This window comes from Amblyraja radiata, chromosome 23 (genome assembly GCF_010909765.2).
Source record: "Amblyraja radiata isolate CabotCenter1 chromosome 23, sAmbRad1.1.pri, whole genome shotgun sequence".
Taxonomy (NCBI): Eukaryota; Metazoa; Chordata; class Chondrichthyes; order Rajiformes; family Rajidae; genus Amblyraja; species Amblyraja radiata.
In genome coordinates this window covers 40010233-40037487 of record NC_045978.1, presented here as the reverse complement: position 1 = coordinate 40037487, position 27255 = coordinate 40010233, and the positions used below count along the sequence as shown (strand labels likewise).

Below are 27255 nucleotides of genomic sequence, written 5' to 3'. Positions count from 1 at the left end.
ATCTGGTGTATCCTGGAGTTGTCTCTGTGATGGCCGGCTCCCCCCACTGCCCGTCCACTGGGGGCTTCTCCCTCCAGCAATTCCTGCTGCAGAGTCCCCCATTCACCAGCACCCGATCACCAATCTCACTAACGTGGCCTCAAACACCAAGGCTTTATCTTTTTATAGTAAATAGCAAATTATTTGTTTAATCGACACTGACCATTCAGCAATGTTATATTTTACATTCAGACTTTGTTCGTGGTAAACGGGAGGTGAACAACGACGGTGGCACTGTCGGTCGGCTGCCAGTCCCAGCACAGCCCAGCCAGCGGGCCAGCGTCCTATGTCAGGCTGGGGGAGAGAGGGGGGGAGGGAGAGAGAGGGGGAGGAGGGGAGGGAGAGAGAGAAGAGATGACGATGGAGATGATGAGAGACGAGAGAGAGAGAGAGAGGGGAAGAGAGATAGGGGAAGGAGAGATAGGGGAAGGAGAGATAGGGGGAAGGAGAGATAGGGGAAGGAGAGATAGGGGGTAGGAGAGATAGGGGGTAGGAGAGATAGGGGCAGGGAGAGAGAAAGGGAGAGAGAGAAAGGGAGAGAGAGAAAGGGGAGAGAGAGAAAGGGGAGAGAGAGAAAGGGGAGAGAGAGAAAGGGGAGAGAGAGAGAGAGAGGGGGAGAGGGAGAGAAAGAAGGGGAAGAGTGAGGGGGGGAGAAAGAGAGGGAGGGGGAGAGAGAGCGAAGGGGGAGGGGGATTGAGAGAGAGGGGAAGGGGGAGAGAGAGAGAGAGAAGGAGGGGGAGTAAGGGAGGTGGAGGGAGTGAGAAGGGGAGGGAGAGAGAAGGGGAGGGAGAGAGTAAAAACATGTCAGCATCACTCCACTAAAGGCCAACATCTGGCCAGCACACAGTAACCATTCATTACACAGGTAGTGCAGTGCCTCAACTCCCGGTCCAAGGTAGATCCTGACCTCGGGCACTGTCTGTGTGGAGTTTGCACATTCTAAAACTGTGGAGAGTGGTAGGTACCCCACTGCTCTAGTGGGCATGGGATGAGAGGGGGGGGGGGGGGTGGGAATGTGGCGGGGGCAGGTTGCAGTGATTGATTTGTGAGCCAGCACAGACTCGATGGGCCGAACTTCCATTCATCAATGTTGCAAAGAACCACGTAAATAAATAAAACATGGCCGGATTCAGACGGCTAATGGGAGAGGGTGCTGGAGGCAAATGGAAGGCACTGTCCCAGTCACTGCCCAGTGATGTTCCCCAGTGCCCATGCCCAGAGTTGTTCCCAGAGGGTCAGTGCAGGAACTGGGCATCCGTGTGTAGTGCGGCCAGCTCTGCTTCAACCACGCTCGCCACTGCCTGCAACACCTACAGCTGAGTGTGGCGCACGTTCCCACCGTTTTGATGCATGTCAGCCTCCGGCAACCACAGTGCCCGCAGCTCCCACTTTTCAGCACAGTGGCGCAGCAGTAGAGTTGCTGCCTCACAGCACCAGAGAGCAGGGTTCGATCCTGACCATGGGTGCTGTCTGTATGGAGTTTGCACGTTCTCCCTGTGAGATCATATTGACAGGTTTGTAGGCGACTGTAAATTGTCCCTGGTGCATAGGATAGAACCAGTGTACGGGGCGATCGTTGGTCGGCATGGACTCGGTGGGTCGATAGGCCTGTTGTTTCCGCACTGTATCTCTAAAATGTAAAGTCTAAAAGCCCCCACTGAAGGTGGGACAAGGAGCCTGCGACGTTGTGAATCAGAGAGCAGACCACGTGGAAGGGGGGACGCAGGTCCGGGCGGTCGTGGTGCCGCAGTGGTAGAGTCGCGGCCTTACAGCGAATGCAGCGCCCGAGACCCGGATCCGATCCCTTTGGGTCTTGACCTGAAACGTCGCCCATTCCTTCTCTCCATAGATGCTGCCTTTACCCGCTGAGTTACTCCAGCATTTTGTCTCCACCTTCCATTTTATCCAGCATCTGCAGTTCTTTCTTCCACAGGTTTGTAGGTTAATTGGCTCAGTAAATGTAAAAATAAATGTCCATTGTGGGTGTTGGATGGTGTTGAAGAGCGGGGATCGCTGGTTGGCATGGACCCGGGGGGCCAAAGGGCCTGTTTCCGCGCTGTATCTCTAGACTAATCTAAAGAGCGTGACGGGGCTGTGAGCTCAGCTTCTCAAGGCCCAGGACAGCACAGGGGGAAGCAGCAATGCAATCCCAGCGGGAGCCTGGGAGCCCTGGATGGAGCGAGCAGGAATATGCCGAGTGGTGAATCTCCGGAGTGGGAGGGGCTGTGGACAGCCTCCATGTGTTTAGTTTAGTTTAGAGATACGGCGCAGAGACAGGTCCTTCAGCCCACCGAGCCCACGCCAACCACAGATCACCCTGTACACCAGCACTATTCTACACACCAGGGACAGTTTACAATGTTACCAAAACCAATTAACCTGTTCAGTGCCACCCCCAAGTTTACTCGGATCATGACCAATAGTGACAAATAAACTTGGCAGTGAACAGGTTAACCTACAACCTGTGCGTCTTTGGAGTGCGGGAGGAAACTGGAGCACCACAGGGACAATATACACACGGGCACAGGGAGAACGTGCAAACTCCGTACAGACAGCACCCGCAGTCAGGATGGAACCCGGCCTCTCTGGCGCTGTGAGGCAGCAACTCTACTGCTGCGCCACCATGCTGACTTCCCAGTGCCAGAGGCTGAGGCCACGGAGGAGGGGCTGCCACTGACCACATCTACACAGTGATGGCGGCTTCCGTTCAGTGGTTCAGCTCAGACCGTGGTCCTGTGAGGAGAGGGACGGGGAGGTGAGAAGGACAGGAATAGGTGGGGAGGACGGGGAGGGGAGGAGAGGAGGGGGATGGGGAGGAGGGGGGATGGGGAGGGGAGAAGGACAGGGAGGGTAGAGGGACGGGGAGAGGTGGGGTACAGAGAGGGGTACAGGTTGGGTAGAGGGGGGGGGGAGGGTTCCAGGCTGGCCCCAGCACTCACCTGTCGATGAGTGAGTCCCTCATGGTGGTGGCGATGGCGCTGGGCTGCGCTTCGTTGAGCCGGAAGATGCTCTCGATGACGGACAGCTCCGTACTAGTGGTGTCCAGGCCACAGAAGGCACACCAGTCGTTCACCACCAGCCCCCCCCCGATCACCTCACTGCCACGGTTCACCGTGCCCGCCTGCAACACAGCACACCGTCACACAGGGCCCGCCGCACCGCAGCAGCAACAACAGGTGCAGATGAAAGGGATGTTGTATCAGGCGGCGAGAGACCGGGGCAGAGTGAGGAGCGGAGGGGACGTGTGGAGGGACAGAGAGTGCCAGAGCAGCGACGGTGTGCAGGGTGGGTAGGTGCTGGGGCAGCAGTGACCAGGGGGAGGGTCACTGTGCCTCTCCCCCCCCCCCCCTCAACCCCGGCGCTGAGGGACAGCATCCTGGTGTCCTTGAGTGGCTGCAAACAGGAACCCTGGGCAACGGGCCAGGCCAGGCCAAGGAGGGTGCTGCAGTGTGTCGGGTGGGTCGATCCATGATGAGATGTGGAGTGGGGATTCCCAGACACGGCAGGGGGGAAGATAAGGCTGATAAGTGTGAGGTGCTACATCTTAGCAGGACAAATCAAAATAGGACGTACATGGTAAATGGTAGGGAATTGAGGAATGCAGTTGAACAAAGGGATCTAGGAATAACTGTGCATAGTTCCCTGAAGGTGGAATCTCATGTAGATAGGGTGGTAAAGAAAGCTATTGGTGTGCTGGCCTTTATAAATCAGAGCATTGAGTATAGAAGTTGGGATGTAATGTTAAAATTGTACAAGGCATTGGTGAGGCCAATTCTGCAGTATGGTGTACAATTTTGGTCGCCAAATTATAGGAAAGATGTCAACAAAATAGAGAGAGTACAGAAATTTACTAGAATGTTGCCTGGGTTTCAGCACCTAAGTTACAGAGAAAGGTTGAACAAGTTAGGTCTTTATTCTTTGGAGCGCAGAAGGTTAAGGGGGGACTTGATAGGGGTCTTTAAAATGATGAGAGGAGTTGACAGAGTTGACGTGGATAAGCTTTTTCCATTGAGAGTAGGGAAGTTTCAAACAAGAGGACATGATTTGAGAAATAAGGGACAGAGGTTTAGAGGTAACATGAGGGTGCAGGTGCAGGTGAAAGAGAGTACTCAGAGAGTGGTAGCTGTGTGGAATGAGCTTCCAGTGGAAGTGGTAGAGGCAGGTTCGATTTTATCATTTAAAAATAAATTGGATAGGTATATGGACAGGAAAGGAATGGAGGGTTATGGTCTGAGTGCAGGTAGATGGGACTAGGTGAGTGTAAATGTTCGGCACGGACTAGAAGGGCCGAGATGGCCTGTTTCCGTGCTGTAATTGTTATATGGTTATAAGATGAGACACGGGGAGGAGGAGGTGGGCATGGGTTGACATGCAGCTGGGGAGGGGCTGGGGACATGGGTGTGGGGAGGGGATAGGAGACGGGGCGGGGGGAGAGGGGACGGGGCGGGGGGAGAGGGGACGGGGGCACTCACCACGAGGGGCACCTGCAACAGGGAGGAGAGCTCGTCCTGGTCGTGGGTGGGGGTTTGGGGGTGGAGCAGGCCGCCCTGGTTACTGAAGCTGCAGTAACTGCCCACCAGCACCTGCTGGGCCACCGTCTGCCGGAACACCTCCACCTTCAGCACGTCCGACACAATCTCCTCCGTCTCCTGCTCTCCCACAGGGGAGAAACACAGTCACCACAGTGTGAGAATCATCCCATCAAACCTCCCTTGCCCCACACCCCCTCCCCCACCCTGCCCCACACCCCCTATCCCTACGCCCCCCCGCCTCACATCCCCTCCTACTACGCCCCACCCCCTCCACCCCACGCCTCACCCTCCCACCGCCCCACACCCTCCTCACATCAGGGGGCTGGGGGGTGGGGGGTGGGGCGTGCCAGGGGAGGGTACTAGGGGAGGGAACCGTTTGGGGACTGCGTGCCACAGTTGTGAGACGTTGACCTGCTACAGAATGAGTTGTTGCTGGTTTACACCAGGAGGGGTGAGGTTGTGATGGTTCAGAGTGAACATGTTGAGTATGAAGGGGGCAGGGCCATGAAGTGATGTGGAAGCAAGACTGAGAATTCCCATTGTAAACGGCAAGCATTGGTGTTGCAGCGGCTGTAAATGGGAGCGGCGAGCTGCAGTGAGCAGCTGGAGGCAGCAGAGGGCGTCTGGAGCCAGGAACCAGCTCTCTCCGTCAAAGCTGCTCGTGTGAAACAGGATAGACTCATCTTCACTTAGGGTTGAAGATGTAATCAAGGACTGAATCTCCGAGGCTTTCTGAGCTGCAAGATTGTAGGAACTTCCAGAACCCGAGTAGAGATATTTCTCCTCGCCCTGCCTCTTTAGCCAACTATCCAGAGTTATGTCGGAAGGAACTGCAGTTGCTTTAAGGTGAAGGGGAAAAGATTTAAGAAGCAGTTAAGACAGGTACATGGATAGGACAGGTTTGGAGGGATATGGACCAAACGCAGTGTGGGACTAGTGTAGTTGGGACATGTTGGCCGGTGTGGGCAGGTTGGGCCGAAGGGCCTGTTTCCACACGGTATCACTCTATGACTAAATTCTGGGTTAAACTGAAGATTGACACAAAAAGCTGGAGTGACTCAGCAGGTCAAACAGCATCTCTGGAGAAAAGGTTTAGTTGACGTTCGGGTCAAGACCCTTCTTCAGACTTCTCAATCTCCCAGCAAAAGGAGACAGGTTCTTACCACTCCTATTCCACGTCTCGAATCTAATCTCTCAGTGAAGCCACAGTATTCTAAGCTCCAGCGTGTGTCTGGGGCAACATTTCAGTTTCTCATCAAGGGGCAAGCTGCCCGTCTTTAGTGGAGAACGGGTTGAGGGCTGTGTTCAGCTAAAAACTGGGGGACGCGACACTGCAATAATGATAGGTGTTTCAAAGCCCTCCACTGACTCCCACACATGGTGGAGGGCTGGGGCTGGAGTGCGGGAGTGCCCGCTGTACCATCGCTGACTGCATCATGCTGGCATCCATTGCTGGACATGCCGAGGTGGGTGAACGCAGACCCTTGTGTCAGCGCACTGCTTCCCCACACCAGTGGGCACAGAGGAACGGGACCCAGGGGCGGGAGAGGGCTCAGTCTCCGAGTGCACTGGCATTCAGTACAGTCACACCTGACCTGACCACCACTGCAACTCCACCATACAGTCTGAAGAAGGGTCTCGACCCGAAACTTCACCCATTCCTTCTTTCCAGAGATGCTGCCTGACCCACCGAATGACTCCAGCATTTTGTGTCTACCTTCAATTTAAACCAGCATCTGCAGTTCTCTTACACATTCTTCCACCATACCACCATACCAGCTTGCCATACCTGCTGCGTTTAAACTACTAGATTACTTAACATTCACCAATTCATGATTGCAAAACAATTGGAGCAGACGGCTTGCATGGTAAAGGATCCGTGCTGACTTATAAAGTTCTTCAGGAAGGACCGTGCTCTGTGCTCTGGAGAGGCTGAACAGCACTGACAGACCTGGCTGGAATTGTTGCAAGGGGTGTCGGCATTAGTAGGCTGGTATATTGAAAGATGTATTTGGATGGTTCCAGAATGTATTTCTCTCATTCGTCCTGCACCACTCATCCTGTGCCCACCCACCCTGCACCCCTCACACTCAGCATCTATGGAGAGAAGGAATGGGCAACATTTCCGGTTGAGACCCTTCTTCAGACTGATGTCAGGGAGGGGACGGAACAAAGAATGTAGTCGGAGACACGAAGACTGGTGGGAGAACTGGGAAGGGGGAGGGGATGGAGAGAGAAAGCAAGGGCTATCTGAAGTTAGTTCATACCACTGGGGTGTATATTGGGGTTCAATGTTCATATCACTGCGGTGTAAACCACCCAAGCAATATATGAGGTGCTGTTCCTCCAGTTTGCGCTGGGCCTCACTCTGACAATGGAGGAGGCCCAGGACAGAAAGGTCAGATTGGGAATGGGAGGGGGAGTTGAAGTGCGGAGCCACCGGGAGATCAGGTAGGTTAAGACGGACTGAGCCGAGGTGTTTAGCGAAACGATCGCCGAGCCTGCGCTTGGTCTCGCTGATGTACATACAGATGGTGACACCTGGACAACGGATGCAGTAGATGCGGTTGGAGGAGGTACAAGTGAACTGCTGCCTCTATCATGGCTGCTCACCCAATCCAGGTCCTGCTCCCACCTTCTCCATAAAACCCTCAAACATCAATACAGACAGTGGTTGATTATCTAACATGGATAAACCGGCCTGTTGACCCACTGTCCACACACAACCCACAGCCACCTGTGCAAGCCATCCATAGTGGCGCTCAAGTTGGGAGGGTAACTGGCCTCTGGACATTGCCCCTACGTGTAGCTGGGTACAGAATCCCAGGGGAGTATTGAGAACACGGGGGGAATAAAGATGGGGCTAACATCGTTCATGTGATGGGAGGCCATTCGGTCCCTAAAGTCTGCTCCGCCATTCAATCATAGCCGATTTATCTCTCCCTCCTAACCCCATTCACCTGCCTTCTTGCCATAACCCGCCACCCGTACTAGGTACACACCAGGGACTAAGACGTTGGAATCTTTGACCTCCACACATGCTGCCTGACCCACTGAGTTCCTGCTGTAGTTAATGATTAGTATTTGTAGATGATCTGCTTGGAGCAGGTGGGCTGAACGCCAGTTTCTGTGCTGGATCCTTCTTCCTTCTCCAATGTTGAGGATGCTTGGCTCCACCCCGTAGACAGTCCAGATTTCAACTGCCCTGCCCTTAAATCGTCAGTCGCTCTCCCACTGCTGGTCTTAAACTAGTCAACAGTGTTTCATTGCCACACGCACCGGGTCCACAACACAACATTCTCATTGCAGACCCCCACAAAACACTCAATCCTTCCCCCCCCCCCCCCCCCCCCCCCCCCCCCCCACACGGCCTGGGATCGGGCCCTGGGATTTGTCCATGGTCACCACTGTTAATCCATCTCATTCAGGAGTAATGTCCCCCTTGCAGCCAAATCCATTAACCACCATAATGAACACAAATGAGAAGCATTCAGTTCCACACACACATTGCCACTTTAATCTTTCCTGGTATAATTCTTTCCCTGATAAATTCAGTTATAACCGCACAGACACAGGCCCTTTGGTCCACCTAGTCCATGCCGACCAGGATTCTATCCAGCGAATCCCGTTTCCTGCAGCTGCAACTAACTACCCTCAGGATTTTTATAAACCTCTGCAGCCTGTGTGGCGGGCTGTGGATTACGTGTGCAGACAAGAGCAGGTCAAGGCCATTCAGCCCATCAGGAGCTCCCGTCTCTTCTCTTGCAGATTACACGGCCCTTTAAATTGCCCCCCATGTGTGTGCAGCTGCAGAGTGTGGGGGAGATGATCAGAATGTGGACAACATTGTGGGATTAGTGTTTGTGGGTGGTCGATGGCTGGCATGGCCTCGATGGGCCGAAGTGCCTGTTTCCACGCATAATCTTTACACATCTGTGCGGTTTGTCTTCGAGTGGAGAAACCAAAGGCAATTGGAATGCGGCTGTGCTGAACGCCTCCATTCAGTGCCTCGGTTCCATTGGCCGCGCCCCTGACCCACCGCCTTGGTCTCCCAACAGTACAGAAAAGATTCACGAGGATGTGGCCAGGACTCGAAGGGCTGAGCTACAGGGAGAGGATGGGCAGGCTCTGTTCCCTGGAGTGTAGGAGGATGAGGGGTAATCTTCAAGGTGTATAAGATTACGAGAGGAATAGATCGGATAGACGCAGAGCCTCTCGCCCAGAGCAGGGGAATCAAAAACCAGAGGACATGGGTTTATGGTGGGGGGTGTGGGAGATAATTTCTAGGAACCTGAGGGACAAGAGATTGTGAGTGTATGGAATGAGCTGCTGTAGGAGGTAGTTGAGGCAGGGATTATTGCGACGTTTACAAAGGAATTAAAGCCCTGTCCCATGGTACGAGTTCATTCCAAAAGTTTCTCCCGAGTTTGCCCTGATTCGAACTCGTAGATTTACGGTAATGGCCGCTCGTTGGTACTCGGGGCTCTTGTGGACATTTTTCAACATGTTGAAAAATCTTCACGAGTCTTCCTGAGCTTACCTGCCATTAGCGAGTCTTCCCGAGTACCTGCCGTTAGCGTTACGAGTCGCTAAGAGATGTCCCCGAGCTCCGACGTACCCGCTACGTTCATTCCCCATGCTTACCACGAGTTTTTTTAAACTCAGGAGACCTCTTGGAATGAATTCGTACAGTGGGACAGGGCTATTAGACAGGTACACGGGTAGGACAGGTTTAGAGCAATATGGGCCAAACACAGGCAAGTGGGACCAAGTGTAGCTGTGACCATGTTGGTCGGCGTGGGCAGGTTGGGCCGAAGGGCCTGTTTCCACACTGTATCACTCTTTGACTGCCTCCAACGATGATCCCTGTAGGTAACAGCGGCCAGTTGTGATGTAGTCACCCACATCTACCTGTAACGTTCATGCTTTGTCTATCCAAGATGCTGTCTGATTGAGTCAAGGGTGTTTCATTGTCATATGCTCTGACAAGGGATGAATGAAACTCTTACTGGCAGCAACTTAACAAGCAGGGTATTTGGAGCATGTTGTTTTGTTCCAGATTTCGTCTCCACTCCACCCCACATTTATTTTATATTCTCTAGCTGCCCTGACTGGTTAGTATTTGAATGTGTCCTGGACACCGTGGTCTCCATTTCCTCAGCTCTATCACTCCCCCTCTCTCAATGCCGACACACTGCTTTCCTCATTATCCAATTGTGGAGGAGGATCACTGGCTGAGACCTTCAGTCTGTTTGTTCTCCACAGATGCTGCCTGACCTGTGAAACCGTTTGTTTTTATTCCAAGGAGCGGCTCCTGGATGTGGCTTCAGAACAACCAGTCTCCGTTCCAACTCAGTGGAGAGATTCTAGAGCTGTTGCCATGGCTACGACATCGAACACTTTCTCCTTCAAAAATGTGAGAATCTTCACACTCCAAATCCTTTTACTCAATGAATCGGCATGACATAAGGGGGGGAGGTGACAGCTCGCGTCTAATCAGCTGGCATGCATGCAAACAAAGGTGCTTCTAGGCACCACAATATGGAGAGTTCTCAAAATCAATCACGCTAAACCCGCCTAACTATTCCCCTGAAGATAGACACAAAATGCTGGAGTAACTCAGCGGGACAGGCAGCATCTCTGGATGGAAGGAACGGGTGACGTTTCAGGTCGAGACCCTACTTCAGACTGAAGAATCTTCTGTCTTCAGTTTAAACAAGCATCTGTAGTTCCTTCCTACACTAACTATTTCCCTGATGTTTCTGTTGTGTGGTCCAAGGACACGAGTGCAAAGGGGCTAAAACACAGCATTTAAGTAAAATAGACACAAAATGCTGCAATACAGGCAGCATCTTTGGAGAGAAGGAATGGGCGACGTTTTGGGCCGAGAACCTTCTTCAAACGTCACCAATTCCTTCTCTCCGGAGGTGCTGCCCGTCCCGCTGAGTTACTCCAGCATTTTGTGTCAATCTTTGGTTTAAACCAGCATCTGCAGTTCCTTCCTCACATTGAAGTAACCTTGCTGGCAACAACACTCACCAGATTGTTGGCAATCTACCCAGCTCAGCTCCATATGGAGCAGGCAGGGAGATGCATCTCAGAACCAAACCCCTGCTGGCCTGAGGTAAGCAGGAGGAGGGATTACACCAGATAATGTGGGGGGGGGGGGGGGGGGGGGGGGGGGAAAGGGCGATTACACCAGGAAATGTGGGGGGGGGGGGGGGGGAATGAGTTGGGCTTAAGAGCCAGTTTCCGTGTTGCCTAGCAATATGATTAACACTTTAATTCTATCGATGGGCACATTTTACGTTTAAAAGACGTTCAGACAAATAGAGGGGAAAGCTTGAGGGCTGAACGCGGAGAAATGGGACTACCTCATGCACCTTGGTTAGCATGGACAGGTTGGGCTGAAGGGCCTGTTTGTGTGTGGTTTGACTATGTCCCCGTGTTCCTGACCCCTGCACCAGAGTGGTGCTGACATCTCATCTGTTACTCTCCCTCAAAGGGCGGTCAGAGTGGAATATTTGCATATCTTTAAGGCACATGTGGACAGGCGTTTGACAAGGCAGTGAATGTTTACCCTGGGTGGACAAGAGCATGTCGAATCAGAAGAGCCATCACTAACACAATGGCGGAAGTGTTGGTGATTCCCTGGGGCGGGCGCATGTTTACTTGGAATGCCACAGACTGATTAGAGCAGCAAAGCAACTAGCCCTTTGGCCCACAATGTTTGCGCTGAACACCACGCCAAGTTAAACTAATTCCTTCTGCCTGCGTGTGATCCATGTCCCTCCATCCCCAACTTCCAATCTAAAAGGCTTGCAAATGCCACTAATGTATGTGCTTCCATCACCCCCCCCTGGCAGTGGGTTCCACTGTGTAAAATGACCATGCCCCAATCAACTCCTTTAAACACTACCCCTCTCACCGTAAAGCTCAGGAAAAGCTTCTGACTGTCTACCCTATCTTCGCCTCTAAGTGTTATATACTTCTATCAGGAGTCCTCTCAGCCTCTGATGCTCCAGTGAAAACGATCCATGTTTGTCCAATCTCTGCTCGGAACTAAGATTTTTTAATCCATGCAGCATCCTGGTAAACCTGCACCTTCCCCAAAGCCTCCACATCTTTCCTGCAATGGGGTGACCGAAGCTGCATACAATACTCCAAATGCGTACAAATCATAGTTTAATCAGTCTGTAGAAGGAAACGTCGCCCATTCCTTCTCTCCAGAGATGCTGCCTCACCCGCTGAGTTACTCCAGCATTTCGTGTCCACCATAGTTTTATACCACAGTAGCAGGACTTCCAGTCTCTTACTCAATGCCCTGCATGATGAAGGTGATCGTACCATACGCCTTCGTTACCACTATCTACTTCTGTTGCCACTTTCAGGGTTTGCATCTCAAGATCCCTTGTATATTATTCCTTCCTAAAGGGCAGTTTTTCCTCACAGAAATGAACACGATGTTCCAGTATTGATTGGACCACTGTTTTGAAAAGGTTCACCTTGACTTCCTTGTACCCCATGCACTGCTAAGTATTTTAACCACTGACTCAATTTGCCCCCACCTCAACATTTTTCACTGTACCTCGGTACACGTGGCAATAAACTGAAACGGAAACCTTCAACAAATAGTGCATAGATCAGAGGGTCGGCAACCTGCGGCCCGAATGCGGCCCGTAACCCGAAATCATCCGGCCCACAGGCGGATTCCCCCCCCGTAATTATCTGGCCCACCGAGCGCCGAGCTGTGGCTGTACCGCATCCTGCGCAAAGCCGCCGGCATGGCCGCGCACCTTCTGTGTACACATGATAGATATGGCCCGCTACCCGCCCACAGACGTGCGTCCTGGCCCCAATGCAGAACAAGGTTGCCGACCCCTGGCATAGATCTTTGTTCTTGTATCCCCTGTAGAGTTGTGCCTCCTGCTAATATCACCTCTCCTCTTTTTTCCCCCCTGTCAATATGTAATACTTCATACCTCTCAACATTACATTTCAGCCAAAGGTAGACACAAAATGCTGGAGTAACTCAGCATCTCTGGAGAGAAGGAATGGGCGAAGGGTCTTGGCCCGAAAGGTCGTCCATTCCTTCTCTCCAGAAATGTTGCCTCACCCGCTGAGTTACTCCAGCATTTTGTGTCTTCCTTCGATTTAAACCAGCATCTGCAGTTCTTTCTTATAGCCCATCCACATCGCATTTGTCTGCACCTCCTCTCCTCCTCGTCCTCCGCAGCCTCCAGGTTTTGTCTTTGTCTTGTGTACTCGAACTCAAGCGAGTAAAGATAAAACGTGCTGCCCGAAGTGAGACTTGCTGGGGTGCAGCTGGGGTTGGATGGTACGTTGGAGTGAGGTCTTGTCTACCTGCACCCCCCCCCCCCCCCCCCCCCCCCACCCCTTACTCAGCACAGACCACAAATCAGTGCCAATGGTACCCAGGGGCAGCACTGCCCAGCACTGCGCTGGTCCCCTGCACCATGCCCACCACGGGGCAATGCGGGCAGAGGGCAGACTTACCCTGTCGAGGTCGGGGTGCACCAGGGCCACGTAGTCGTTGCAGGCGATGACGTTGCCGAGTGCGGACAGGCGCTCCTCCACTCGCTGGATGGCCACAGCATCGGGCAGACAGTTGCGCAGGTGTTGCAGCTCCTGGTCAGTTGTATTGTTGGGCACCAGCAGCCCATGCCGGTTACCTGTTGCAACCAACACCATTCATTAGATCAGGACCATGCACCATTCACACAAACGGTATGATCTATAACAAAGTTTACCTCTACAACACGGTGATAACAGGCATAAAGAGCCTGTCCCACTCGGCGATTTTTTCTAGCGACTGCCGGCATCATTGACTGACGTAACAGGTCACCAAAATATCCTCGAATGTCGCAACATTTTTTTTGTCGCCGCTGGATTTTGAAATGTTCAAAATCTTTCAGCGACCCTGATACGTCAGCCAATCACGCCGGCAGTCGCCGAAAAAAATGGCCAAGTGGGCAGGCGCTTAAGGTTATGGAGCAAGCAGACTGGCCCCTTCAAGTGGATGTGTGACTCTGAGGGCAAGCTCACTGGCCCCTGGTGTTCCCCAAAATGCCTCCAGAGGGCGGTCTCCTTATAAATCAACACTTCATTCACACAAACTCTACGGGAAGATGCCTACAATGTTCGCGGGCACCAGAATGTACACTTTACTCCCTTCACATGGGTTCCCAGCAAGACTGCAATGATAAATATTTAAAACTATCGCTGTAATATTTTCAACACTCAGCGGTAATGAGGTCATCTCCATTAGACAAGTCCATGATGGATGGAGAATTGAGAATTGCAGACTTTGTGTTTTGTATTTGCAGTCTCCTGTGTCTCTACTGATTAGGAAGCTGGGAGGAGGTTTGAATGGAGAGTAAACACCAGCTGGGGGTGGCCGGGAGGAAGGGCCTCTGTCTGTGCTGTGCTCACAACCGTACACGGGTTTCTCACCAAATCCAGCACAGATTCAAATGCAGGTTCATCCAGAATGTCAACCCTGCACTCAATGTTTAGTGAGGTCGCGGTAGTGATGGGATGCGGAGATAGGGCAGGGAGATGGAGCTGAGACCAGTCCACACTCTGACCACACTTCTCCTTTTCCCGTTGAGTTAGCTTTAGAGTGTGCTGGGTCTGTTTTATACATCAGTCCCAAACATATGGCTCCATATTCTTCTACTTTCTTTCTTTAACTTTGGACAATGCAGCAGCCAGAAAATATCATTGTAAAACAGACAGCTTTTGCAGGAGAAGACTGTACACTTTGGCCATTTGCACAACGATTGCATTGCAAATGAGGACGGGTAATCTCAGAAGCGTTTAGCATTGATGTATTGAGTGAGAGCTGAGCAGAGGGGAGGGAACACACTAAGCTAACCCCCAGGTACAGCAGCAGAGGCAGGGAGAGGGTGGGCAGGGAGACCCTTGCCCCAGGGCAGCTTTGTATGGGAGTGCTCGAAGCTGCTGCCAAAGCCCAGAGGCAGCAGGCCGAGGAAACACTCAGTCAATGTCAGCACAGATCAGGTACACTTCCAGCCCGACCAGAAGAAATTAAACTCCTTACCCACGATATAACCTTAAAGATGACAATTATGAAGTGACACATTGCAAGGGGAATGCACGCAATCCAATTGCGATCAGTGTTTTGAGCACATTTCACAGGCAGGCAGGGCTCCACATCCATCCCAGCCAGGATCACAGCGTTGCAAACATTAAATATTCATGGCTGTCACTTCCATCAGCCCAGCACTGCAGTCAAGTGGAATAAATTACGCAGCGGCGGCAGCAAGGATCGACCCTGTGACTGTCACACACACCCTCCCCACACTGGGACCACAGCCGAACCCAAACCACAACGAGAACCCTGGCAGCAACATTCAACGGAAATTGGGTATGTTCTGAAGGAGCAAGCATGTTTAAGGAGCAAGTCATCAGGAAAGATCAGCATAGGAATGAAAACGTTTCAAGAACCTTTTACATAAAAAAAAGATTTGAGTGGAGTAGAGCGGTTTTCCTGGACCGGGCTGGTTCACTGGGGTCAGGGCTGGTTCACTGGGGTCAGGGCTGGTTCACTGGAGTCAGGGCTGGTTCACTGGGGTCAGGGCTGGTTCACTGGGGTCAGGGCTGGTTCACTGGGGACCGGGCTGGTTCACTGGGGTCAGGGCGGGTCTCACTGGGGTACCGGGCTGGTTCACTGGGGTCAGGGCTGGTTCACTGGGGTCAGGGCGGGTTCACTGGGGTCAGGGCGGGTTCAGCTGGGGTCAGGGCTGGTTCGCTGGGGTCAGGGCGGGTTCGCTGGGGTCAGGGCGGGTTCGACTGGGGTCAGGGCGGGTTCAGCTGGGGTCAGGGCGGGTTCACTGGGGTCAGGGCTGGGTTCGCTGGGTCAGGGCTGGTTCGACTGGGGTCAGGGCTGGGTTCGCTGGGGTCAGGGCTGGTTCGACTGGGGACCGGGCGGGTTCGCTGGGGTCAGGGCGGGCTCGCTGGGGACAGGGCGGGTTCACTGGGGTCAGGGCGGGTTCGCTGGGGTCAGGGCGGGTTCGCTGGGGTCAGGGCGGGTTCGACTGGGGTCAGGGCTGGTTCACTGGGGTCAGGGCGGGTTCACTGGGGTCAGGGCGGGTTCACTGGGGTCAGGGCTGGTTCACTGGGGTCAGGGCTGGTTCACTGGGGTCAGGGCGGGTTCACTGGGGTCAGGGCGGGTTCACTGGGGTCAGGGCGGGTTCACTGGGGTCAGGGCGGGTTCACTGGGGTCAGGGCGGGTTCACTGGGGTCAGGGCGGGTTCACTGGGGTCAGGGCGGGTTCACTGGGGTCAGGGCGGGTTCACTGGGGTCAGGGCGGGTTCACTGGGGTCAGGGCGGGTTAACTGGGGTCAGGGCGGGTTAACTGGGGTCAGGGCGGGTTCACTGGGGTCAGGGCGGGTTCACTGGGGTCAGGGGTCAGGGCTGGTTTGCTGGGGTCAGGGCGGGTTCACTGAGGTCAGGGCGAGTTCACTGGGGTCAGGGCGGGTTCACTGGGATCAGGGCGGGTTCACTGGGGTCAGGGCTGGTTCACTGGGGACAGGGCTGGTTTGCTGGGGTCAGGGCTGGTTTGCTGGGGTCAGAGTTGGTTTGCTGAGGCCAGGCCTGGTTTGCTGGGGCACAGACAAGGTTTAGAAGGATGAAATCAGACAGACACTACAAAGAAAGCAGGAAAGAACTCAAGCAGGGAATTAGCGGGGCCAGATGTGGTGAGCCTGATTAAAGACAATCCCAAGGCCTTTATACATACTGTACAAATAAGCGGGTAAGATAATTCAAAGATAAAGGAGGGAGTTATAGGCAGGGTACTCAACATTGCATCAGTATACAGCACTGGGGACAGTGAGATCAGTGTGGGCGACACTAATGTGCAAGGCCGGTTTGGGAAGCAAGTGGTGGTGTTGGGTCTCTTGAAGAGCAGGGAAGTGGAGAAATCCCCAGGGTCTGTCCCAGGTGGGTGAGAGGGCTCAGGCCTTGACGATCTATCTCTGCAATTTCTGACTCTGACTGGAAATTATTGGCCAGTGAGATTTGTATCAGTGGAGGGAGTGGGGCGGGGGGGGAGGGGAGATGTTGTCACAACATTCCTGTATCGTACCTTGGTGTGTGTAAATGTCCGTGGTGTGGGAGGCTGAGGCCAAGTGCTGGGAAGTGGCATGTGTACGTATACAATACACAGGTGCTTACGGGTAGGAAAGACACAGTGGCCAATGGACGTCTTCATGCTGCACAACGCCATGGGCACACTGATAAATTGGGACGGGGCCCAGCAATCACATAACCAATCTGTGTTTAAACTCACCAACACACATCCTCCCGATGATTCGGCATCCCGCGATGGAAGCATGCACCACCGGAATAGTTTCTGATAATTCCCCTTCAAAGACACTGGAAGCAGAGCAGAGCAGAGCAGATTAGCAGCCAGCTGGCAGCACGCTGGCACCACCTCACTCTGACCACGCTAACCCACTGAGCATCAGCGTGCAAGAAGAAAAACCCAGTGAAAGATCAGCTAGTCGTCAGCTCACACCCAACCAGACCCAGAGAAAAGGAAGAGGTGATGTTTCAGATTGAGTCCCCCCCTTCAGGGTCTCGACCCAAAATATCACCAATCTCTTTTCTCCAAAGATGCTTCCTGCCCCGCTGAGTTACTCCAGCTTTTTGTGTCTTTCTTCGGATTAAACCAGTATCTGCAGTTCCTTCCTACACTAACCAGGGTGAGGTAACGGCACTCCTCAGTCTGCATCAATCAGTATTGCTTGGGCAATGGAGGCAAGGCATGGAAGCAGCATGACTGACCAACCGACCACGCTGACCAGTGGACACCCGCCCACCCATGATACTCACCCCTGCCTTCTCACGCAGGCAGTTAGCGTCCAGTTTGCCCGGACAGACTGCAGTGCTGCCAGTGAGCAGCCGAATGTACTCCAGGTCATCAGCCCACCCCCTCCCCTCATACCCCCTCCATTCCCCCTGAAACCTACCTCTACCTGGGGAAATATATCTGCAACCCTCCCCTTTATATGCTTCGACCACAGCCCCTCCACACGTGTTCCACTGTGGGGAGCAGTGCCCCAGTGACACTCCCCTGCACCCTGCCACATGCCCGCAAGTCTATAGTTGATTGTTACGCGCACGGGTGTGAATGGGAAGAATGAAAGCCTCAGCTGCTGCAGCTTTACACATCAACCTCCCTGTACTCAGTGAGCACAGCAGCATGCAGCACCTTTCTCTAACTTTAAGTGGTATGAATATTGATTTCTCTAACTTCATGTAACTCTTGCATCCCCCCCCTCTGTCCATCCCACCCCCACCTGTCGTATTAGCTTCAGTCGTCTTGTTTAGTTTCATTGTCTGTAACTCGTTTTCACCTAGCTCACAGTAAACAATGGCCTGTTTCCTTTATCGTCATCACTCTTTTTGCATATCTTTCATTCATTTGTTCTATATCTCTCGATATCACCGTCCATATCTCTCGTTTTCCTTTCCCCTGACTCACAGTCTGAAGAAAGGTCTCAAGCCAAATGTCACCTACTCCTTTTCTCCAGAGAAGCTATCTGCCCTGCTGAGTTACTCCAGATTTTTGTGTCTAACCCCAGCTTCTGTTTTCAATGCCCTGACCATTAAGGCCCCCTCTTCCTAACAATGGTGATAAATCACAACACAAAGCGCAGGAACTCAGTGTGTCAGGCAGCATCTGGGGAGGGAATGGACTGGCCAGGACACATCTTCTGACTCATATTATCGAGAAAATTGCCAACCATGCTGACAATCTGTGTTGGAACCTTCAACAATTTATTGTGCTCCATCCACAGTGCGATTGTTTGTCAATCCTCCCCTACACTTCACCATTCAGTCTATGTCCTAGCGCATCAGTGCTGCCCAAACACATCATCTCACGTGTCTAGATTAAACTCCATTTGCCATTTCTCAGCCCATTCATCAACTCCTGTCTGCAGAATTACAAGCAGCAATCTACACACACACCGCATCATCGCCGTGACTCGGGTCATTGGAGCCCGAGTGGTCGGATCAGCCGATGGAGCCCATGGCTGGGGCGCGGCTCGGCACAATGGAGGCCTCAGGAGAGGACCCGGCAGCTTTGTGGCTCAACCTCAACCTGGCTGCAAACCTGTACCCTGGTTTCAACGGTAATGACTGTAACTGTAGCCTGGTCTCTGTGACGGCACCAGAATACAACAACCCTGCCACCCAAACATGACCGCTCCACCCCTCTACTGTGCTTTGCTCCCAGTTGCAAAAAGTTATTGATGAAAATCAAAATGGCTGCAGATGCTTCAATCTTGATACAAAATCAGAAATTAGCAGATCTAGCAGCACCTGAGAAAATCAAATCAAATGAATGTGTCACGTTTGGAAGAGCTTTCTTTGGAACGGTTTCTTTGGAGGTTGGAAGGAATGATACTAGATGCTGCAATGCATGGGCTCAATGCTGGGTCAGACGCACATGACGGGCCACAGTTCCCATATAAACCACTGATTGATTAAGGAATGTAGATGTCTCGGGAATTCTTGGCCCCAGAGCAGTATGGACCCCAGTGCCAGCACACAAACCAACCTCCCTTCTATTGACTCCAATTATACCTCACACTGCCTTGGCAAGGCCAGCAGCATCATCAAGGATGAGTTGCACCCTGGCCACTCCCTTCTCCCATCAGGCAAAGTTATAGAAGTATGAAAACGCATACCTCCAGATTCAGGGAGTTTCTTCCCAACTTTTATCAGGCAATTGAATCATCTTACCACAACCAGAGAGCATTTTGGTTTCACCGTGTAGAAATTACAGCTGTGTTTATACATTGTCCCCCCATTTCAGGGCACCATAATGTTTGGGACACATGGCTTCACAGGCGTTTGTAATTGCTCAGGTGTGTTTAATGGCCTCCTTAATGCAGGTATAAGAGAGCTCTCAGCACCTAGTCTTTCCTCCAGTCTTTCCATCACTCTTATTGCTGTTTAACAACATGAGGACTAAAGTTGTGCCAATGAAAGTCAAAGATGCCATTATGAGACTGAGAAACAAGGATAAAACTGTTAAGAGACATCAGCCAAACCTTAGGCTTACCAAAATCAACTGTTTGGAACATCATTAAGAAGATAGAGAGCACTGGTGAGCTTACTAATCGCAAAGGGACTGGCAGGCCAAGGAAGACCTCCGCAGCTGTTGACAGAAGAATTCTCTCAATAAAGAAAAATCCCCAAACACTTGTCCGACAGATCAGAAACACTCTTCAGGAGCCAGGTGTGGATTTGTCAATGACCACTGGCCACAGAAGACTTCATGAACAGAAATACAGAGACTACACTGCTAGATGCAAACCACTGGTTAGCCGCAAAACTAGGATGGCCAGGTAACAGTTTGCCAAGAAGTACTTAAAAGAGCAACAACAGTTCTGGTAAAAGGTCTTGTGGACAGATGAGACAAAGATTAACAATGATGGCAAGAGCAAAGTATGGAGGAGAGAAGGAAATGTACAAGATCCAAAGCATACCACCTCATCTGAGCATGTATGGCTGCTGAAGGTACTGGCTCACTTATCTTCATTGATGATGAAACTGCTGATGGTAGTGGCATAATGAATTCTGAAGTGTATAGACACATCCTATCTGCTCAAGTTCAAACAAACGCCTCAAAACTCATTGGCCGGTGGTTCATTCTACAGCAAGACAATGATCCCAAACATACTGCTAAAGCAACAAAGGAGTTTTTGAAAGCTAAAAAATGGTCAATTCTTGAGTGGCCAAGTCAACCACCTGATCTGAACCCAATTGAGCATGTCTTTTATATGCTGAAGAGAAAACTGAAGGGGACTAGCCCCCAATTCAAGCATAAGCTAAAGATGGCTGCAATACAGGCCTGGCAGAGCATCACCAGAGAAGACACCTAGCAACTGGTGATGTCCATGAATCGCAGACTTCAAGCAGTCATTGCATGCAAAGGATATGCAACAAAATACTAAACATGACTACTTTCATTTACATGATCTTGCTGTGTCCCAAATATTATGGTGCCCTGAAATGGGGGGACTGTATAAAATGTATAAAAATCTGACAATGTACACTTTAACCATATGTGATTTTTTCTATTATAAATCTCAAATTGTGGAGTACGGAGGCAAATAAAGTAAGTAAGTAAGTTTGTTTATTGGCCAAGTATTCACATACAAGGAATTTGTCTTGGTACTCCGCCCACAAGTAACAACATGACATACAGTGACAGTTACTAATGACTCAGAAAACACTAAACATTAATAATAATAAAATGTTAAATTTTATCATTAAACATTAATGATAAAACACCATTGATCAAGCTTGTGAACCAACAAAATACCAGATCAAAGGGAGGCAACAGATTTTTGGCTGTTGAGTAGAGCAATTACTCGTGGATAAAAACTGTTTTTATGTCTGGCTGTGGCAGCTTTGACAATCCGGAGTCGCCTTCCAGAGGGAAGTGATTCAAAGAGTTTGGAGCCAGGGTGAGAGGGGTCAGAGAGGATCTTGCCCGCTCGCTTCCTGGCCCTTGCAGTGTACAGTTCATCAATGGAGGGAAGGTTGCAGCCAATAATCTTCTCTGCTGATCGGACGATTTGCTGCAGCCTCCAGGTGTCGTGCTTGGTGGCTGAGCCAAACCAGACCATGATGGAGAAGGTGAGAACAGACTCTACGATGGCTGTGTAGAATTGGTCCATCATTGCCTGTGACAGATTATGCTTCCTCAGCTACCGCAGGAAGTACATCCTCTGTTGTGCCTTTTTGACTGTGGAGTCGATGGTAGCCCCCCACTTAAGGTCCTTGGAGATGATGGTTCCCAGGAACTTAAAAGACTCCACAGATGTGACTGTGGTGTTGTTGCTGGTGAGTGGGGTGAGGGGAGGGGGAGCTCTCGTAAAGTCTACAATCAATTCCACTGTCTTAAGAGCATTGAGCTCTAGGTTGTTGCGAAGGCACCAGGACGCCAGCTGTGACACTTCCTGTCTGTAGGCAGATTCCTCCCAATCCTGGATCAGTCCAATCAGGGTTGTGTCATCCGCAAACTTGAGAAGCTTGACAGAGGTGTCTGTGGAAGTGCAGTTGTTGGTGTAGAGAGAGTAGAGGAGAGGAGAGAGTACGCAGCCTTGCAGTGCTCCTATGCTGAGTGTTTGCGGGTCCGAGATGTGCTTTCCCAGCCTCACATGCTGTTTCCTGTCTGTCAGGAAGTTGGTGATCCACTGACAGAGGGGTTCAGGCACAGTCAACTCGGAAAGTTTGGAGTGTAGTAGCTCTGGCACAATGGTGTTGAATGCAGAGCTAAAATCAACAAACAGGATCCTCGCATAGGTCCTACGATGGGTCTCAAACATTATGAAGGACACTGTGTTTCCTTATCATGTATCTGTACACTGTAAAGTGCTTCACTGTATCATGTATTGTTTTTTTGCTGACCAGTCAACTCGCAACAAAATATTTTCACGGTACCTTGGTAATAGCTGATCATCCAAAATCTGAACTTTGTTCTGGCTTTTCCCCCATATCCCGATTCCATAACCATACAACAATTACAGCACGAAAACAGGCCATCTCAGCCCTACAAGTCCGTGCCGAACAATTATTTTCCCTTAGTCCCACCTGCCTGCACTCATACCATAACCCTCCATTCCCTTCTCATCCATATGCCTATCCAATTTATTTTTAAATGATACCAACGAACCTGCCTCCACCACTTCCACTGGAAGCTCATCCCACACCTCTCTGAGTAAAGAAGTTCCCCCTCATGTTACCCCTAAACTTCTGTCCCTTAATTCTGAAGTCATGTCCTCTTGTTTGAATCTTCCCTATTCTCAAAGGGAAAAGCTTGTCCACATCAACTCTGTCTATCCCTCTCATCATTTTAAAGACCTCTATCAAGTCCCCCCTTAACCTTCTGCGCTCCAGAGAATAAAGACCTAACTTATTCAACCTTTCTCTGTAACTTAGTTGTTGAAACCCAGGCAACATTCCAGTAAATCTCCTCTGTACTCTCTCTATTTTGTTGACAAGGATTCCCTGAGCCCTAAGAGCTAAATCTAACTCCCTCTTGAAAACATCCAGTGAATTGGCCTCCACTGCCTTCTGTGGCAGAGAATTCCACAGATTCACAACTCTCTGGGTGAATTTTTTCCCCCCAGCTCAGTCCAAAAAGCCCTTATTCTTAAACTGTGGACTCCCCCAACATCCGCAGCATTTTTCCTGCATCTAGCCTGTCCAATCCTTTAAGAATGTTACATGTTTCTACCAGATCCCCTCTCATCCTTCTAAATTCCAGCGAATACAAGCCCAGTCGACCCATTCTTTCATCATATGTCAGTTCCGCCATCCCAGGAATTAACCTGGTGAACTTACACAGCACTCCCTCAATAGCAAGAATGCCCTTCCTCAAATTAGGAGACCAAACTTGCACACAATACTCCAGGTGCGGTTTCACCAGGGCCCTGTACAACTGCAGTTGGACCTCCTTGCTCCTAAACTCAAATGCTCTTGCAATGAAGGCAAGCTTGCAAGCTTTCTTCACTGCCTGCTGTACCTGCATGCTTACTTTCAGTGACTGATGTACAAGGACACTCAAGTCTCCTAATCTGACACCATTCAGATAATGAGTGACATTTCGGGTCGAGATCCTTCTTCAGACTCCTTCATGAAGGGTCTCGAGCCGAAACGTCACCCATTCCTTCTCTCCAGAGATGCTGCCTATCCTGTTGAGTTACTCCAGCATTTTGTGTCTACCTTCGATTTAAACCAGCATCTGCAGTTATTTCCTGATAATAATCTGCCTTCCTGTTCTTGCCACCAAAGTGGACAATCTCACTTTTATCCACATTATACTGCATCTGCCATGCTTCTGCCGACTCACCCAACCTATCCAAGTCACCCTGCAGCCTCATGGCATCCTCCTCGCAGCTCACACTGCCACCCAGCTTTGTTGAATATGCAAACTTAGAGATGTTACATTTAATCCCCTCGTCTAAATCATTAATATATATTGTAAATAACTGGGGTCCCAGCACCGAGCCTTGCAGCACCCCACTAGTCACTGCCTGCCATTCTGAAAGGGACCCATTAATTCCTACTCCTTGCTTCCTGTCTGCCAACCAGTTCTCTATCCATGTCAATAACCTACAACGAATACCATGTGCTCTAATTTTGCACATTAATCTCTTGTGTGGGACCTTGTCAAAGGCATTTTGAAAGTCCAGATACACCACATCCACTGGCACTCCCTCGTCCATTCTACTTGTTACATCCTCAAAAAATTCCAGAAGATTAGCCAAGCATGATTTCCCCTTCATAAATCCATTCTGACAGACTTTCTGATCCATTCACAGCTTTCCAAATGCGCTGCTATAATATCTTTAATAATCAACTCCAGCATCTTCCCCACTACCGATGCAAGGTTAACTGGTCTATAATTCTGTTTTCTTTCTCCCTCCTTTCTTAAAAAGTGGCAACTAAATCATCCTCTCTGCCACAGAAGGTAGTTGAGGCCAGTTCATTGGCTATATTTAAGAGGGAGTTAGATGTGGCCCTTGTGGCTAAAGGGATCAGGGGGTATGGAGAGAAGGCAGGTATGGGATACTGAGTTGGATGATCAGCCATGATCATATTGAATGGCGGTGGTGTAGGCTCGAAGGGCCGAATGGCCTACTCCTGCACCTATTTTCTATGTATCTATGTATCCTATTACCAACTTGAGATCTAACTATTCCTTTGGTTTATTTATGTTTCATTCGCAAGAAGACCAACTTGCGAGCAGTCCTGATCTCCCATCCACCTTATTGGAGACCCTTGGACTATCTTTAACCAAACTTCAATGGACTTTATCTTGCACTAAACATTATTCCCTTTATCCTGTATCTGTATAGTATGGGCAGCTTGATTGCAATCATGTATAGACTTTCCACTGACTGTATCGCACATACCAAAAAAGATTTTCACTGTAACTTTGTACACGTGAGAATAAGAAACTAACTCGTCTACTCACAACCCGTCGTATATCTCTTTGTGTGAGTAGGACTTGTTTAGACCCACTTCAAGCTCTTTACCAGCCGGGGAAACTCGGTGGGTGCAGCAGCATCTATGGAGCGAAGGAAATTCGCTTCATAGATGCTGCTGTACCCGCTGAATTTCTCCAGCACTTTTGTCTCCCTTCGATTTTCCAGCATCTGCAGTTCCTTCTTAAACTCTTTGCCAGCCAGCTTTGATTTAGCAGTGAACCTGTATACGTTGCAAACTGCATACACTGCCATTCTTATGTTCCACCCATACAGCCTCACTGGGCAATCTGCTAGGAATACCCTCTCTGTACCACATTGATGTTCTGCCGAATCGAAAACACAACTCCCCCACCTACTTGAAGAATGGTCCCAACCCGAAACGTCGCTTGTCCACTCCCTCCACAGATGCTGCCTGACCTGCTGAAATCCTCCAGCACTTTGTGATTTGCTTAAGACTACAGCATCTGCAGTTCCTTGTGGCCCCATGCTCCCTGACCTCCACCCACGACCCTCCTGTGGCATTTGTACCCCATTTGTCCATTGAGCTGCCAGCCCAGTCCCTGCCTCAACCATGTTCCAGCAGTGAAGGAAGGTGTGAAATACCATGGGGGCAAGGAGAGAAAAGTCGATGAAAGGAACTACAGATGCTGGTTTACAAAAAAAAGGACACAGTGCTGGAGCAACTCAGCAGGTCAGGCAGTGTCTCTGGAGAACACAATGACATCTCAGGTCAGGCAGTGTCTCAAAGAGAGACTGTTGGGAGAACCAGTGGCAGCAACACACGGCGAGGTCTCACCTCCCCAGGTGGCCCTCACGCACCCCACCCCTCCATGTTCTCCTGCCCACCCCTTCCACAACCCCCAACGGCCCTGCCACCCCCTCCCCCATAAACCCTGCACAACCCGCTCACCTCACCTTAATCCCTCCCATCCACCCCAGTAAACCCTCCCTAACCCCCCCCCCCCTACTGACCCCACCACCGCCACAAACCCTCCCCCACCCCTCCCCTCGCCTCTGCCCACCCACCCATCCATCCACCCACCCACCCACCCATCCACAGCGGCCCCGTCAACCGCCCCCTCCCTCACCTGTAGAAGTTCTCGGAGCCGCCGATCGCCACCAGGCAATAAGCGTTGGTCAGTTTGGCGAAGCAGCCGATCTCGTTGTTGTTCTCGAAGGAGGCGCGGACGGCCATGGTGAGGGTGTCGGGGCCTGGGTGTCGGGGCCACGTGCTCCTCGTCAACGCAGCTTCCGCCGGCGACGTCACGTCCGGCAGCCCACAATGGGTTGAATAGAGCGCTTTCACCGCCGCCATCTTGGGCGCCGGAAGTGCATCGCGGGACCTGTCCGCCTGCCCGGGGCTGCGGGGAGGTAGAGGTGAGGAGCGGAGACCATGGAGACAGAGCAGGGGCCAGGCCTTTCGGCCCGTAGTGTCCGTGCAGAACACGATACAGAGTTACACTAAATATATAGGAAGGAACTGCAGATGCTGGTTTAGTCTGAAGAAGGGCCCCGACCGGAAGCGTCACCTGTGCATGTTCTCCAGAGATGCTGCCTGACCCGCTGCGTTACTCCAGCACTTTGTGTCTTTTTGTGTATTAACCAGCATATGCGATTCCTTGTTTCTACTGTCTGTCTAAAAGTCTCTTAAATACCACTATACAGCCCCCGGCAGAGTGTTGCAGGCCCCACACACTCCCACTATAAACAGGCCTCTTCAGCAGCATAGTCCTGCCGTCCTCATTGTGAGGAGACAACGGTGCCTTCAGGGGAAGAATGGGACGATAACTTCTCTCAACATGACGGCCTAAAGATTGTCGAGGACAAGCTGAACAAAGTCAGTAATGTGGGAGAGGGTGGGCTTGCAGAGGAGGTCAGGGACAGAGGCTACAGCATTAGGACTGTAAACTCATATCTCACCAGTGACTAACTTTACTGTACCACTCTACTGCTTTTTAAAAAATTGCTGTTTTTTCCCCCTTTTTCCTTCCGCCCACAAAAGGATCTGTTCCATTCTGTTTGTAGTTTGTTTGGTTGTTTGTTTGTCCTTTTGCACAAAGTCCGTGAGCATTGCCACTTTTCATTTCACTGCACTTCTCGTATGTGTATGTGACGAATAAACTTGACTTGACTTGATAAACCTGCTCAGTCATGGTCTAACACCTGACTTGATTTCCTTCCCCAGCAATGGGTGGTGAGCAGAGCAACGAGCCCAGCAGAGAGACCCTGAGAGAAGAGACTGCAGGAGAGGGAGAGGGAGAGGGGGCAGCAGCACGGCCCAGCCAGTCCGAGCCAGCGGACGGAGCCAGCGTTCCCCAGACACACATGGCCAACAAGACCGTTGACGACATGGCCTTCATGGTGGCCTGCACCAACTGGTACTGAGAAACGGTGACCTGCAGAGGCCATGGGCCACTTTCACCTTAACGCCACACACGCCCTTTGCGAGTCCGCATCCTCATATTTCTGTTAATAAAGGGGGAGCGTTGTCATCAATCTTCTTTGGGATTATTTGTTCCTGGATTAATCATTGCGATTGGGCTCTGCCTCCTGCAGGGGAAAGATTGTGTCACAAGTTAAAACATTATAGGAGTAGAATTAGACCATTCGGCCCATCGAGT

General features: G+C 51.2%; 1 protein-coding gene and 1 long non-coding RNA gene across 2 annotated transcripts; one reads left to right on the top strand and one right to left on the bottom strand.

Annotated features, from left to right (window-relative positions):
• Nucleotides 1-159: 159 nt before the first annotated feature.
• Nucleotides 160-25892, bottom strand: eif6 (eukaryotic translation initiation factor 6). Its single transcript, XM_033042092.1, has 6 exons — nucleotides 25723-25892; nucleotides 16909-16994; nucleotides 13089-13264; nucleotides 4512-4688; nucleotides 2979-3160; nucleotides 160-333 (listed from the first exon to the last, which is right to left on the bottom strand). Exons 1-6 carry the CDS (start codon nucleotides 25827-25829, stop codon nucleotides 324-326), a joined length of 738 nt encoding a protein of 245 aa, XP_032897983.1. The 5' UTR covers nucleotides 25830-25892; the 3' UTR covers nucleotides 160-323.
• A 312-nt stretch (nucleotides 25893-26204) lies between these two features.
• Nucleotides 26205-27130, top strand: LOC116986500. The gene is made up of 2 exons (XR_004415493.1): nucleotides 26205-26471; nucleotides 26820-27130. It is a non-coding gene; the product is annotated as an uncharacterized LOC116986500 (long non-coding RNA).
• The last annotated feature ends 125 nt before the right edge of the window (nucleotides 27131-27255 follow it).